General features: G+C 53.7%; 6 protein-coding genes across 6 annotated transcripts; 2 read left to right on the top strand and 4 right to left on the bottom strand.

Annotated features, from left to right (window-relative positions):
- Positions 1-383: 383 nt before the first annotated feature.
- Positions 384-1,662, bottom strand: N7482_003656 (metal homeostatis BSD2 family protein; the record flags this gene model as incomplete). The annotated part of the gene is made up of 3 exons (XM_056685781.1): positions 384-968; positions 1,045-1,542; positions 1,639-1,662. 3 exons carry the CDS (start codon positions 1,660-1,662, stop codon positions 384-386), a joined length of 1,107 nt encoding a protein of 368 aa, XP_056544523.1.
- Positions 1,663-1,968: 306 nt separating this feature from the next.
- On the top strand, positions 1,969-2,463 carry N7482_003655 (ubiquinol-cytochrome c reductase complex assembly factor 2; the record flags this gene model as incomplete). Its single annotated transcript, XM_056685780.1, has 2 exons — positions 1,969-1,983; positions 2,071-2,463. 2 exons carry the CDS (start codon positions 1,969-1,971, stop codon positions 2,461-2,463), a joined length of 408 nt encoding a protein of 135 aa, XP_056544522.1.
- Positions 2,464-2,833: 370 nt separating this feature from the next.
- On the bottom strand, positions 2,834-4,455 carry N7482_003654 (3-oxoacid CoA-transferase; the record flags this gene model as incomplete). The annotated part of the gene is made up of 2 exons (XM_056685779.1): positions 2,834-4,327; positions 4,393-4,455. 2 exons carry the CDS (start codon positions 4,453-4,455, stop codon positions 2,834-2,836), a joined length of 1,557 nt encoding a protein of 518 aa, XP_056544521.1.
- Positions 4,456-5,351: 896 nt separating this feature from the next.
- On the bottom strand, positions 5,352-9,697 carry N7482_003653 (ubiquitin-specific protease UBP2; the record flags this gene model as incomplete). Its single annotated transcript, XM_056685778.1, has 10 exons — positions 5,352-5,914; positions 5,977-6,133; positions 6,196-6,616; positions 6,668-7,197; positions 7,239-7,294; positions 7,355-8,382; positions 8,459-8,504; positions 8,559-8,766; positions 8,830-9,590; positions 9,676-9,697. The coding sequence occupies 10 exons, from the start codon at positions 9,695-9,697 to the stop codon at positions 5,352-5,354; spliced, it is 3,792 nt and encodes a 1,263-aa protein (XP_056544520.1).
- A 428-nt stretch (positions 9,698-10,125) lies between these two features.
- On the top strand, positions 10,126-10,992 carry N7482_003652 (Tim17/Tim22/Tim23/Pmp24 family protein; the record flags this gene model as incomplete). The annotated part of the gene is made up of 4 exons (XM_056685777.1): positions 10,126-10,384; positions 10,447-10,566; positions 10,634-10,828; positions 10,898-10,992. 4 exons carry the CDS (start codon positions 10,126-10,128, stop codon positions 10,990-10,992), a joined length of 669 nt encoding a protein of 222 aa, XP_056544519.1.
- Positions 10,993-11,650: 658 nt separating this feature from the next.
- On the bottom strand, positions 11,651-11,836 carry N7482_003651 (uncharacterized protein; the record flags this gene model as incomplete). The annotated part of the gene is made up of 1 exon (XM_056685776.1): positions 11,651-11,836. One exon carries the CDS (start codon positions 11,834-11,836, stop codon positions 11,651-11,653), a length of 186 nt encoding a protein of 61 aa, XP_056544518.1.
- Between the last annotated feature and the right edge of the window lie 981 nt (positions 11,837-12,817).

Genomic DNA, 12,817 nt, shown 5'->3' with positions numbered 1-12,817 from the left:
CTGCCTGATCCGAGCCCGCCGGGTGGCGCAGTACGCGGCCGGCTTGCGCAGGCACCGGAAGAGTGACCGCGTTACGTCGCCGGCTCTACGGGGATCTACAGTACATAATCCAGGAGGCACTTGGCAAGGAAAAACACTCTTGGCTGTGGCGTATTCAACATTTGGGATCTCCCAAATAGCTGCAAGGCTATGAGATAGGAAAATTGGAGGTAGGAGCATGCAAAGAGCGGGAGAGAAACCAACAAAAAAAAAGGAAAAGATAGAAAGGGAGGGATTCTCCACGAAATGGGGTGTCCAACAGAAAAGAAAACTCCAATAAGCCCCTCAACAAAACGCCGCCGATGGAAGACCCTTTCCATGTCCCGATTCCCAGGTAACAAACATTAAACCACCGTCTCGGACCGTTCTCCCTCTGCGATGACCGGTACGCCAAGCCCTCGATCAGGGCTCTGCAACACTAGTTGCTCGTGGCGCCGAGCGCGGAGGAAGTCGCTGACCGCGCGAATTAAAATAAACCATCCGACGATCATGAGGATGTACGATATCCACTCGCTGGTGGTGATGGCTGATATCGCGTTGCCGCCATCGCCACCGCCGGAAGTGTCTCCAACGGAGTTGGGATCGAAGCTGTGGCTATTGGGGTCTGGGGGTGGGACATATTGATCGCTGGCTCCGTCGCCGCCCGAAGGTTCGCTGCTGCTTCCCTTCATATAGAAACCGTATTGAACAAGAGTAAGGCCGAGACCCGCTCGGCTACCGTTCTTTGCGGCATGAGTGGTGTGCAGGAGGTAGGTCAACAGGAAGCCGACGAGCTGGAAAGACATCGAGATCATGGCGTTCCAAACAAACGAGAAAACGGACCCCACGGGCAGTCCGTCGACATAAACTTCGTCGGAAGAGATGCCGGGTGCAACGATCGTGGTCTCCCAATATGGTGGTGTCGCATCGGCGGCGGCTTCCTCGTAGGACTATAGATAGCAATTATAACAGCATCAGCAAATTGTAACTAACAAACTCATAAGAACAGATTGATCATCAACTTACGGGCGGTAGATCCTCGTTCTTCTCGCCCCGTTCTGGCTTGGCCGCCAAATTGGCAAAGACTCCGTCATTAGATTGAGCGACAGACCGACCTCCTCCGGGTAATGGTGTCGTAAAGCTAGGCAGGATGGTCGGTCGTCGCAGGAGCGTTGAAGTAGGAGGCTGATCTTGTCCATTACTCCTGATTTCCGACGACGACGAGGCTGCTGACTCTGTCTGGTCGTAGTTGGCCGGTGACCCGACATCCGGGTTGGCACGCATCAGCCGCTGCCTATCATCAGGTTCATCATCATCATCCGATACGTCCTCGTCGCCAAAGGCGTCGGCCAAGGTCTGGTCGTCATCGTTGTGGACTGGGTCGCCGCGAAGCAGTCGCCTCGACGGCGAGGACGAACGGGAACGGGAACGGAACGAGGGAGGCGGAGAAGTCGGGTTGAGATCGGATCGAGTAGGGTTCAACTGATAAGATTGCGAGTGATCCTCTTCATCGTGGGCGTTCACCTAAAGAGTGGTTAGTTTGATCAGAGTTGTATCCGGGGGCGATGGCGTTCTGGCCGGGGCAATGAGATCGCCGGGAGGGGAATTAGGATGACGAACCCGTTGATAGCGCTGCGAGCTCATGACGAGCTGAGCGGGAGCGGCGGGAGAGAGGGCAGTCGGAAGGGAGGGGGAAACGACTTCGGAAGCGAAACGAAAGAGAAAAAGAAAGAAGTACAGAAGCACAGAAGCACAGAATCACAGAACAGATTGCCCGACGGGGACGTGAGGTGAGAGGATGGAAGCGCCGGGAATCGAAGGCAACAGGGAGTGATGGGTGCCTCAGGCAGGACGATCTTCGCTGACCAACCCGGGCTGACCTAACGGAGTTAAACTGTTAACGTCAACTTGTTTCGTTAATGATTCCCAAGTTCCCTCTCCGCGCGCAACATGTCTAAACCACAGGTATGTCTTGGTGATTGTGTCTCAGTACAATATCTGTGCAAGGAATGTCCCATTTGAAGTCCTGTACCTGACACCACAACCCTCCAGACTCTCAGCCCTCGCTCCCTCCAAACCCGCATCTCCCACATCCTCAAGCATTGGCCCTCAGACGCCGTCCGCCCGGCCTCCGTCTCAGTTCAGACCTACCTCCAATCCCAGCTAGGCCAGCAACAGAATGCAAAGAGCTCATCACAGGCCGCGCCATCGCCGGCGCCTACAACCCAGTCCACACCAAAGATCTCCGAGTCCTCTGTGAACGCGCTTTCTGCGCTGCTTGAAAACCGCTTTGCGAACCGCTACCCCCTGACGCAGAAGATTCGGTACCCAGCGAGTGACCCAGAGCACTATGACAATCTCATCCGGGAATTTGAGGAGGCGCCCAACCGCGACTGGGTTGGGCGGTTGCGCAAGAGATTGGGTGGACTGTTGCGGCTCCAGTGATCGCGCTTTCTTGACATAATGTATACTGTATAAATGGGGTTCGTCTCTGTGGCATTTTTTTGTGGTTTAAGGGGCTGGGTTACAAAGGTCTGTTGTTTTGCATGGCATGTACCAATATTTTGAGCGTGGAAAGTATTGTATCACTACTCCAATAATACATGTGTTTTGGAACTTTTCAGTATTTTAAAATGGAAATACTAATGCTAGATAATTTCGTGGAGAGCAAGCGCCGAGTCAATTCGCCTGTGGACTAACTCCACGAATGAATAAAATCCTATATACAATGACCCAAGTGAATCCTGAATGCACGCTCTGGGTGAATTAAATCAGCAAACATAAGCAAGCAAAAGAAACCCTTCATAGATGCATTTTAGAGCATGGGCTTCAGGTCATCGGCGACCTTGAAGGGAGCCTCAGTCTTAGCCTTAACCTCCTCGACGGTCACACCGTCGGCGATCTCAATTAGCGTCAGGCCATCAGTGAAGTCGACGTCGAAGACGCAGAGGTCGGTGATAATACGGCTGACACAGGCGGGGCCGGTCAGCGGGAACTCGCACTGCTTGACGATCTTTGGGTTGCCCTTCTTGTCGGTGTGTTCCATGGTGACGACAACCTTGGTAGCGGACGGGTTAGAGACGAGATCCATAGCACCTCCAAAGCCCTTGATCTTGCCTGGCAGCATCCAGTTGGCCAGGTCGCCCTTGGCACTGACTTGCATGGCGCCCAGGATGGTCAAATCGATGCGTCCAGAGCGGATCATGCCAAAGGACTCGTCGCTGCCGAAGACGGAGGCGCCAGGGTTGAGGGTGACGGTCTCCTTGCCGGCGTTGATGAGATCGGGGTCCTCCTCGCCCTTCTTGGGGTACGGGCCCAGGCCGAGGATGCCGTTCTCGGACTGCAGAGTCACCTCAACGGAGGGGTCGACGAAGTTGGGAGCCAGCATGGGCATACCGATACCCAGGTTGGCGTACATGCCATTCTTGAACTCCTTCGCGGCACGGCGGACGATGCGCTCACGCTTGTTGGCGGTGTCACCCTTGCCCAGCGCTGAGGTGTCGGCGCCCTCCTCCTTGGCGAAGGTGTACTTCTCGATCTGTTTCTCGGTGGTGCTCTGGACCACGCGCTTGACGTAGATACCGGGGAGGTGGATGGCGGCAGGCTCAATTTCACCAGGCTCAACGATGTGCTCGGCCTCGACGATGGTCATCTTGGCATTGCGGCCCATAGCACCGTTGAAGTTGGCCGCCGCGTAGCGGAACTGGCAGTTGCCCAGCTTGTCGGCCTTCCAGGCCTTGACAAAGGCGTAGTCGCCCTTGATCGCCTCTTCCATGACATAGTTCTTGCCGTCGAACACCTTGGTATCGCGAGGCTGGCTGTACAGTGCGACGGTGCCGTCGCTGTTGTGGCGCAGAGGCAGCTCGCCGGTCTGAACCACGGTACCGAACGCAGCCGGGGTGTAGAACGCGGGGATGCCCGCGCCACCAGAGCGGCAGCGCTCTGCGAGAGTACCCTGGGGGGTGAGCTCGAGCTCGATCTCGCCAGTCAGGTACATGCGCTCGAAGGTTTTGTTTTCGCCGACGTAGCTAGCGATCATCTTCTTGATCTGCTTGGACTGCAAGAGCAGGCCCAGCCCAGAACCGTCGACACCGGCGTTGTTGCTGACAGCCGTCAGGCCTTGGATAGAGGGGTTCGCCCGGACAGCGTTGATCAGTGTATCCGGCACGCCAGAAAGCCCGAAGCCACCTGCCAGCAGGGTCGTATTCGACTTCATGTCCTTGGTGGCCTCCTCAGCGGAGGCGAAGACCTTGTTGATTGCGGCCCGGCGGACGCTGCTGGTAAACGTGCGGGCAAGGAAGCGCTGGTGCTGTAGGAAGGTATGCCGGTGTCAGTGTCTTCAGTGACTAGCTACATGCAGATATTTGGACGTACCTTTACTGGGTCAGCAGCGAACTGCCGCGCAAACCGCAGGCACGTTGCCACTTGAGAAGGCATGGCGAATGACTGCGATTGTAAGGAAGGAGGAATGAAATTGGCTGTGCAGGGAGTGAGAAGAGGGAAAGTCAAGACCAGCAGGGAGCGCAGCAGCAATGTGGAGGCGACTGCGACGCCGGCAGTGGGTCGGTCTTATAGTCCCGTGGCGGCAGTGGGTGCGGAATCGAAGCCGTTCATCGTTTGTCTTCCCCGGACATTTCCCCGCAGGAAGCTTCAGTGCCTCTCCAATCCCCTCTACACTCCAACTACAATCCGACAGCGTTCTTGGAATATTGCTCTTGATTGAAAACTATGATTTATAGTGCTAGCTGTCTACTCATCTTCATTTACAGTTGTTTTTACTCAATCGCGCTGCGAAGAATGCAATGAGAACAACAGCCGAAATGCTAGCCGATCCGATTCCGATCCGCGGGCCGCCCGATGGCTGACGTATATTGTAGCCTGAGGCAGTGAATCTATCATCGTCGTTGAGTCGGCTCCCTTTAATACGAAATTGACGATTTTTTGACATCCGATTCATCTTGTAGGGCAGTGGAAATGCTCACTGGGTGAACAGACATGGAAGCATTAGATAACAAGTAATATCCGTAACTTGCAAAAACCCGATAACCTAGGAGAGCTCCTACGGGTTTGATCCCGGAAATGTCATACGTCTAACAAAATTCTTGGTTCGTGGTATCTTCCGTTTATGTACACCGACAAGAAATGGTCTTCTCGCACATGCAGGGACATCAAAAGACATAGCATGGGTATGACAGGAAAGAGGGGCGGCAGAGAAAACACTATGAAATCGCCGACGACGGCCTCACAGCATTGGTCACATTCGAGAAGGACTCATACATTATCGCGTGGCAAGAAGTTGCCACCTGCCATGAAGTCAAGTACGGAATTCAAATCTACCAGTTCGAATCGTCTTTCTTAAGGTTGTCCATGAAGGCTTTCTCCTTCTCTTCAGCGGCCGTGGGCCAGGTGGGCGTGGGCCACTCGATGGGTGTCGCGGTGCTGTCCGTCGATACTTGGTACGACGGCGGCTCCATGCTGACATCTTCAACGATGGCGTCCTCAGTGATGCCTGGAGACTGAATATCTTCCATGGCAGTGGGAGCCTCCGTATCCGCGGTCGTCACATCAGGAATCCATTCGGGAATGGCGCGACAAACAGGATCGACCAAGCGATCCTTCATCTTATCATTAATGTAGACAAGGAAGTAAGGGGTAGGTGGGTTGTTAGTCTCGTTATTCTTGAAGATTTCGTCCAGGTTCTGGACCTCGGTCACGTATTCGTCATTGTATTTGCGCCAGACATTATTGCGGAAATCGTAGATGTAGATCCAATAATGCCCGAACGAGACGGAACCGTGGTGCACGAAGACAGCGTATAGCTGGTATGGGAGATTCTTGTAGCTGGAGAATTGGTTGGAGATCTTGGTTTGAGTGCTCTGGATCTCTTGGTCGACAGCTAAGAAGGGATTTAGCATGCTGCAAGAAAACAGTCAGATCGATGATCATTTGGGTGCTTACACTGGAGCTCAGCTTCCACGATCTGAGAAAGTTGGTCAAGCTCATTGAGCAGCTCCGGTGTGGTCTCCATATCTCCATCGTTCTCAATCGCTGCAACATCTTCCAGTACGTCTTTAGTATCGCGAAAGAGTTGTGTCATATCAAGGTTGTCATTATCCTGCATAGAACATTAACTTGTTGAATTCAATGTTGGGGACATACAACAGTGTCATTTCATACGTGCTTCCGCAACAGCTCTGCCCGACGAGCTTCAAGCGATTTGAGTGTATTTTTCCATTCCCAACACTCACGGCGGCGATTCACGATCTCTGGCTTGGTTGTATCCATATACCGGTCCAGGTAGATTGTCTGCAGTAAGTCTAGGTGGTGGGTTGACTTGAAAGAGCTCTTCTTCACCGCGTCGAATTGAACTCGCTGCACCTGAACCTGCAGTATAGGAGGGAGGGAGGTGATGGCTCCATACTGCTCGGCCTCCGCATTTTCAACGCTGATTTTCTGAGCATCGAATGCTCCGTCAATGGCGGCATAGATGTCTCGCGACCCACCGGCGACATTGACTTTGATATCGCACCACCGTTCCTCCTTGGATCGCGTACCTCCTTCGGTGGTGATGTAAGACCGCGTACGACCATAGAACAAGCTAGTGATATGTTAGCACATTACTTGGCATTTCATAGTTAAATATACTCACTCCTTGATTTGATCGACCTGTTCGCCGTCGTTGTCTATTTTCCGCGGCTTAATGGCACACTGACTCTGGAAAAGCACGTTGTTGATCACCTCCGTGACATCTTGCTGAGCGCCGATTTCCACTTCTTCTATCAACTGCTTCTGGCGATCGGCCTCCGAAGTCGGGCGTGGGGGTATCGGTGGCGGAAGACTAGGAGGCTCAGAATGGAATACACCCCCATAAGATTCAGACGCAGGTGAAGACAATGGTCCAACTCCCCAGTCCCCATTCTCTTTATTCTCAGCAGATAGTGCAGGTTCTAGGCTGGTGATGTTTTCTGACACCAGCGTGGCATCGCTGCCCATGTCACTAGCGTTAGAGCCTTTCACGAGCGATGCTTCATTCTCAGGAGCTGCCCGTTCTTCATTCGGCTCTTCCGCAATGGGCTGAGGGGGTCCGAGAGGTCCCAGAATGGGCTTTCCCTCGATGTCACCAAGACTATGTGATTTCGAGATAGTCGATCTCCGACGAATTGCAGCTTCACCCCCGGGCTAATCAACGTCAATCGTGCCAACTCCTGGCTAGGAGTAACTGAAGACTGTGTCGAGGTGATCATGCTTTGGAATAGACCACGAAGCTCCCCAAGGACTGATTCTCTTAGCAATTTTTTCAACGGCGAGGCGGGAGATCGGGGCGCTGAAAACTTACATTTGAGAGACCGCTCCACTTCCTTCCGGGCCACTTTGCGGGAGCCGACCTGCTTTTGGGCCACGCTCGATTCATCAGTCAGATCCATTTGGTATTTTTCGATATTTAGAACCATATCTCGGAATGGAAGGACTGAGAAATAGAACTGGAGAAGGCTGTTCAGATAGCACGTATTGCCGATATTCTGCAGACCAACGGGCCACTCAGACAAATCGCGATCTGGCTCATTGGAAATTCCAGCCATGTTACGCAACATAGGGCTATCCATTTCTTTGGCAATTATGGTCAACGCACGGCTGTAAATATCGGCCTGACCGGGATTCTCATCGATGCAGATCGTGTAGGCCGCCATGATAGCGCCATCGTCGGCAGTACGGTCTGGAATCTGAAGCAAGCGGTAGGCATCCCCAATTTCCATTTCTCCGGCAATAGTCTCACCAGTATTGAGGAAGTGATTCAGCACTGTTGACTTGCGAGCTTCCGCGATGAGCTTGATTGCGCGATCCGCGAGGTCCCTGCATGACGGATTGTCGTTCAGTTTTGCCGTGTACATGGTGATAATGAAGTCATCGGGGGTGTTGTCCTCAACACCCAGAAAGACCTGAGCCTGCTCAACAGTAGAAACGCGATCTTCTGACACGGCCTTGATACGCTCGCTGGCTCTGCTGGCGCCTATCCGCCACAATTGCTTGCGCGACTCGGTCTCTTTCTCCGGCGAAGTCGAACTCAGATAGGCGTAGAACTTCCCGATGATACTGTCCTCGGTGAGGTTGTAGTCATCATGCCATAGCCCAAAATACTTGTACGCCTCAACGACATCATCATCCGAATACCTTCCTTCGGCGTAAGCATATTGCACAGCTTGGTCGATTATCTCGTAGTCTTCTCCACCCCGAAGAGTGGCGATTGCCTTTAGACAATGCAAGTACAGTGGTGCTCGTGCTGGGTCCACAGTAACTTGTCGATCATATGCTTCTACAATAGCCGAGGCAGCCATATCCTCTGTCGCTCCGATATCCTCGTAAAACCTGTGACAAAGAGAGTAATTAGTAAACAGCAAATACCCACTAGCTGATCACCGCCAGACAGGCTGGGAAGACAAACGGAGCAGGTGGCATTGCGAATTCGTGGGCGCGAGTGGATTTCGGATCTGATTCATGCATAAGCGTCAGGGCATCTTAGGCTTCCGATGGGAAGGACGAACACTCCAGGGCCTCCAGCGCGTAGAGGATATCATCTGTCGATGAAGGCGGAAGGGCAGGGAAATTGACACCCCTTTTCTCTGATACGGGCCGCTGATGTAGCAAACAGAGCAGTTCTTGGATAGCGTCGTCAATGTATATTTTCTCTGCATCCTGGAATGGAGTTTCTGTCTGAGGGCTTAGGCAAGGCGGCTGCCAGGTACCGGCATCCTGTGGGAGGGATCAGTTAGATTGGTATTGCTTCAAAACAAGATAAAATGAAAAGGTACGGACGGCATCATATGCAAACCCAAAGAATTTCAGCAGTTCTTCACAGGCAGCACCCTCAATTCCAAACGAGAGCATGAACCGTTTGTTGGAGGAGGAAATAGGTTTGCTGCGGTCCTGGCTGTGGAGGGCGTTGGTGAGGTAGATGCGCAGGTTGTCTTGGACGGTAATAGGCAACGGAATCGCCATACCCTCCATGCGCTCCGGCTGCGCTGCAATTGCCTTCTCTGCGCGCTGACGGACAATAGCCGGGTCGTTCAGCAACTCAAGAAGCTGAGGAGTAATGAGAGGAGTCAGAATCCGAAGTGAGACCATCGCCGAGCAAGAGAGGTGGGAGCACTGATAGTGATAGGTCTCCGCCACCTGCCCCTTCTCTGTCACCTCCTCCGCCATTCGATTACCCTGTTGCCGTCCTGACTTGTACACGAAGTGGTGCATATGCTCCGACATATGGGCCAGAGCGAATGCGTTCCCACCGTTCTTGTGGTTGACCACCATCTGCAGGTGGCAGCGACATTTCGAGCAGACAGCTGAAACCTTGGACGATGTTCCCGGTCTCCGTCTCTGCTCCGCACTTGTCAGGTGTGTTTGATTCGACTTAGTCACATAGGTATGTCGGCAAGCATCAGGCGATATGAAGTCATAGACCCTGTCAGCAGCTTCCGGGTACACTGGAGGTACTTGTGAAAGCAGGTTGAGACCAGTACCCGGAAGATGCGCAGGGTCATACAGTCGAATGTCCTCGGCCAAGCGGGGCGCCGTTTTGCCTATACATTGTAGCAATCAAAATGTCAGCAGCTCGTTCTACAATAAACGACCGAATGGAGGTTTGCTTCTTGCATTGTTACTCACCCGGCCGCTGTGGAGGCAGCATGACAACGGTGGGTCTATCGACGCAGCACAGCACGGATCAAAGCTCTTTTCTTTAAAGGCAGAGCAAATCTGGGGATGCCCAGGTGCTGATCACCCATAGGATCCAGCTAACAGCTTGGGTCCCCGCGATGGAACAGTCTCGTGGATGGGGACTGGCTGGCGGAGAGACAGCGGGGAGCCCACCGCACTGGGCAGCAGCGGGCGGTAAGCTTGGAAATGATGCTGAAAGAGCAGGGTTAAGGAGTCGAGAGCGTACCGTTGAAGATATGCTTGAAACACAGCGAACCTGATGAAGGGCAATGGAATGTAGAGCAGCAAAATCATAACATGACGCGTTGTTGCGTCTCTTTCTTTGAGAAGAGCCGGTCGAGCTCTCCATGTTTCGTCCCATATCGTGAGGCGGTGGGCGAGGCGGTGAAACACAGCAAAATGGAGCCCGAAATTCCCACTCAACCGCACCTCAGTCCGCCCCAGTCCACTTGCAGCTCATCCCTCCCAGCGACCATGGCGCACCACGAAGAGGACCACAGCTACCACCCCCAGGATGCTGTTTCAGCAGCCATCAAGACCACCATGTTGACTGGTGGTGTTGGTCTCTTTGCTTCAGCTGTGCAGAACACCCTGGTGAGGCAGAACATCGGCCCGCTGGGTATCTTCATTCGCAGCGGCAGCACTATTACTATCCTCGGTACGAACCTTCCGTCGAATGGGTTCCTAGATGTGTCAATGCTAATATAATTGTTTGTCTAGCTGCGATGGGTGGTACCTACGAATTCGCCAAGACCGCTTCAGCCAACCTACGTGAGAAGCAGGACCCTGTCAACACCGCCATCGGCGGTTTCTTCTCCGGTGCCATTCTGGGCCTCCGAGGTCAGTTATGATTGCAACGGAACCATTGAAGACTTTCAGACCATGTGGTGTACTGACTCATCTCTAGCCCGCACCCTCCCCGCCGTCCTGGGTTACGGTGTTGCCCTCTCAGCTGGTATGTACGCTTTCGACTACACTGGTGGCAACCTGTTCGGATACAGCAAGAACAAGGAGGAGGATGAGTTTGAGCGCCGGACGAAGCTGCGCAAGGCCTTCCAGACCCCGGCCGAGCAGACTTTTGCCGAATTGGGTGAGGGACGCGGTACGTTTGGCACCACAACCCCTCGCGAGTGGGAGTTCCGGATTGAGTGATGCTAATTGGAATATACAGGCATCTACGGCCCCAACTACGAGGAGCGCCGAGCAGAGCGGATTAAGGAGGCATATGGCATTGAGGTCCCCAGATCCCCGGTCCCCGCATCATAAAGCCATTCCCTTTCCTACAATGTCTTGATCCTGCCCTTCCTCTTTTTCCCCCGGTCGCGTTGTGTAAATTACCCCCTTTCATCATGTTGCCTCTAGAGCATGCCGGACACATCAATCCGAAACAAGTTTCTTTCTGTTAGAACCGAGAGGCCGGAGCGACGTAGATGTGTATACCTATGGGTGGTGAGGATTGAACGGTCATGGCTCGATGCAATTACTCGGTAGGGTGTAGTGAACCAGGTATACCTATTGGATATATCTGAGAAGGATAGCGTTCCGGCGTATGTTCGCAAGTCCAATTTTTCCATGCGCAGCCCAAGGCCATTCAATTGTGGCGGTGGTTATTGCTGTTGGTTTCGGTTTCATGGTGGTGTGGAGGGGAAGGTCCAGGGCGGCCAATGACGAACCAGGTATATCAAACGTCCCTCTGACACTCCTCTCGGAGCAGCTCGATGCATAATCGCCAGACTGCAGCGGAACAACCTTATTGATGCTTAAATCCGAAAGCTCATGCGCTTTCTGGGATGATGGGATTATTTCAACTACGCCATGTCTGCCCAGCCCCTCTCCCACGGATTGCGTTGGCTTGGGACAGACACCAGCAACTACACGCCAGGACCACGGCAGAACAACTACAGGCATCAGTCGGGTTTCGACTCTAGATCTTGGAAGAGCACCCTTTGACTGTCGACCCTGCAGGAATAATCGCCATGGAGCTGCTCTCCATGTGCTCCCGTTCATGGTGCGGGTCTCCTGGGATGCCCCAAAAGGGTGCAATCGGCTTGACAAGCGTTGCAAGAGTGACCTGCATCATTGTGCCCTCGAAAGTACCGCGTAGCGTCATTATTTCGTCCGTACCCGGCACGGGGCAACACGTTTTCCATCGAGCTTCGGTATTGTTCCTTTCCCCTCGGCTCTGGGTGCCGACGTCATGCAATAATCCGACGGCCGATCAGGGGAGCGCGTCGAAGGAGAATCCCCCTTTTCTACAACCTTACTGATGGGGCTGAGCCACAGATCGCGTGGATCATGCTCGCATGAGCCAAGCGCAGTCGCCTCCCGTCTCCTCGTCTCAGGGGCCTGCAGGACACAGGCGCCTCAGCGTGGCGGAGCCACCTTCGTCAGCCACGGCCCAGGCAGACAAATTGCCAGAGTGTTGGACTATGGCGTGAAGTATACGCAGGACGGAGAATATTCTCGCCCCAAATGATCCTGATATAGCCCTGCAGAATCGGAAACCGGAGGCCGGGGTCAGGAGTCGGACAAATGGATCGTGGGCTTGACTTCACCTCAACGGTTGTGACTTCCGAAAGCCCCAGTCCTCGACGTCAACCATCGTGATTAATGCAAATTAGCTTTCAGGTGGTGCTTTTCCCCCTCAGTGGATGCCGGGCCTCCCGAGGGGGACGGTTGACTGTAAGTGGTGTGTAACTGGGCAGTGACGGGGCTGTTGCTGGGTTGCTTGGTTTTTCTTGGTCGTCATCACTTCTCCGATCGCATCCCCTCCCCTCGTAGACGTCATCCACACCATCCTCATATTATTTACTGGATCGCCCCTCCAATGATCCTCTGTGCCCGCGGCGACTTCAATCCTCTTCCATTTTCTCACGTTCCCCTTCCCCCTTTTATCTCCATCTTTGCGAGTAATCTCGCGCGGTCCCTCGATAGTCTCTTGTGTGGGGCGTCCGGATTGATCTCCATTCGACGGCGCCGGTCGTCAAGCCTGTTCGAACGAACGAGCTCCCCGCAAACAGATCCAGGCCCAAGCCGCCCCGTTCGCTGGGTAACCAGGCACTAGCCTGCGCGGCGACCCCCTCTTATCTGG

This window comes from Penicillium canariense, assembly GCF_028826845.1.
Source record: "Penicillium canariense strain IBT 26290 chromosome Unknown utg000002l_segment0_segment0, whole genome shotgun sequence".
Classification (NCBI taxonomy): Eukaryota; Fungi; Ascomycota; class Eurotiomycetes; order Eurotiales; family Aspergillaceae; genus Penicillium; species Penicillium canariense.
Note: the sequence above shows the minus strand (reverse complement) of the source record. Positions and strands in the feature narration are given on the sequence as shown.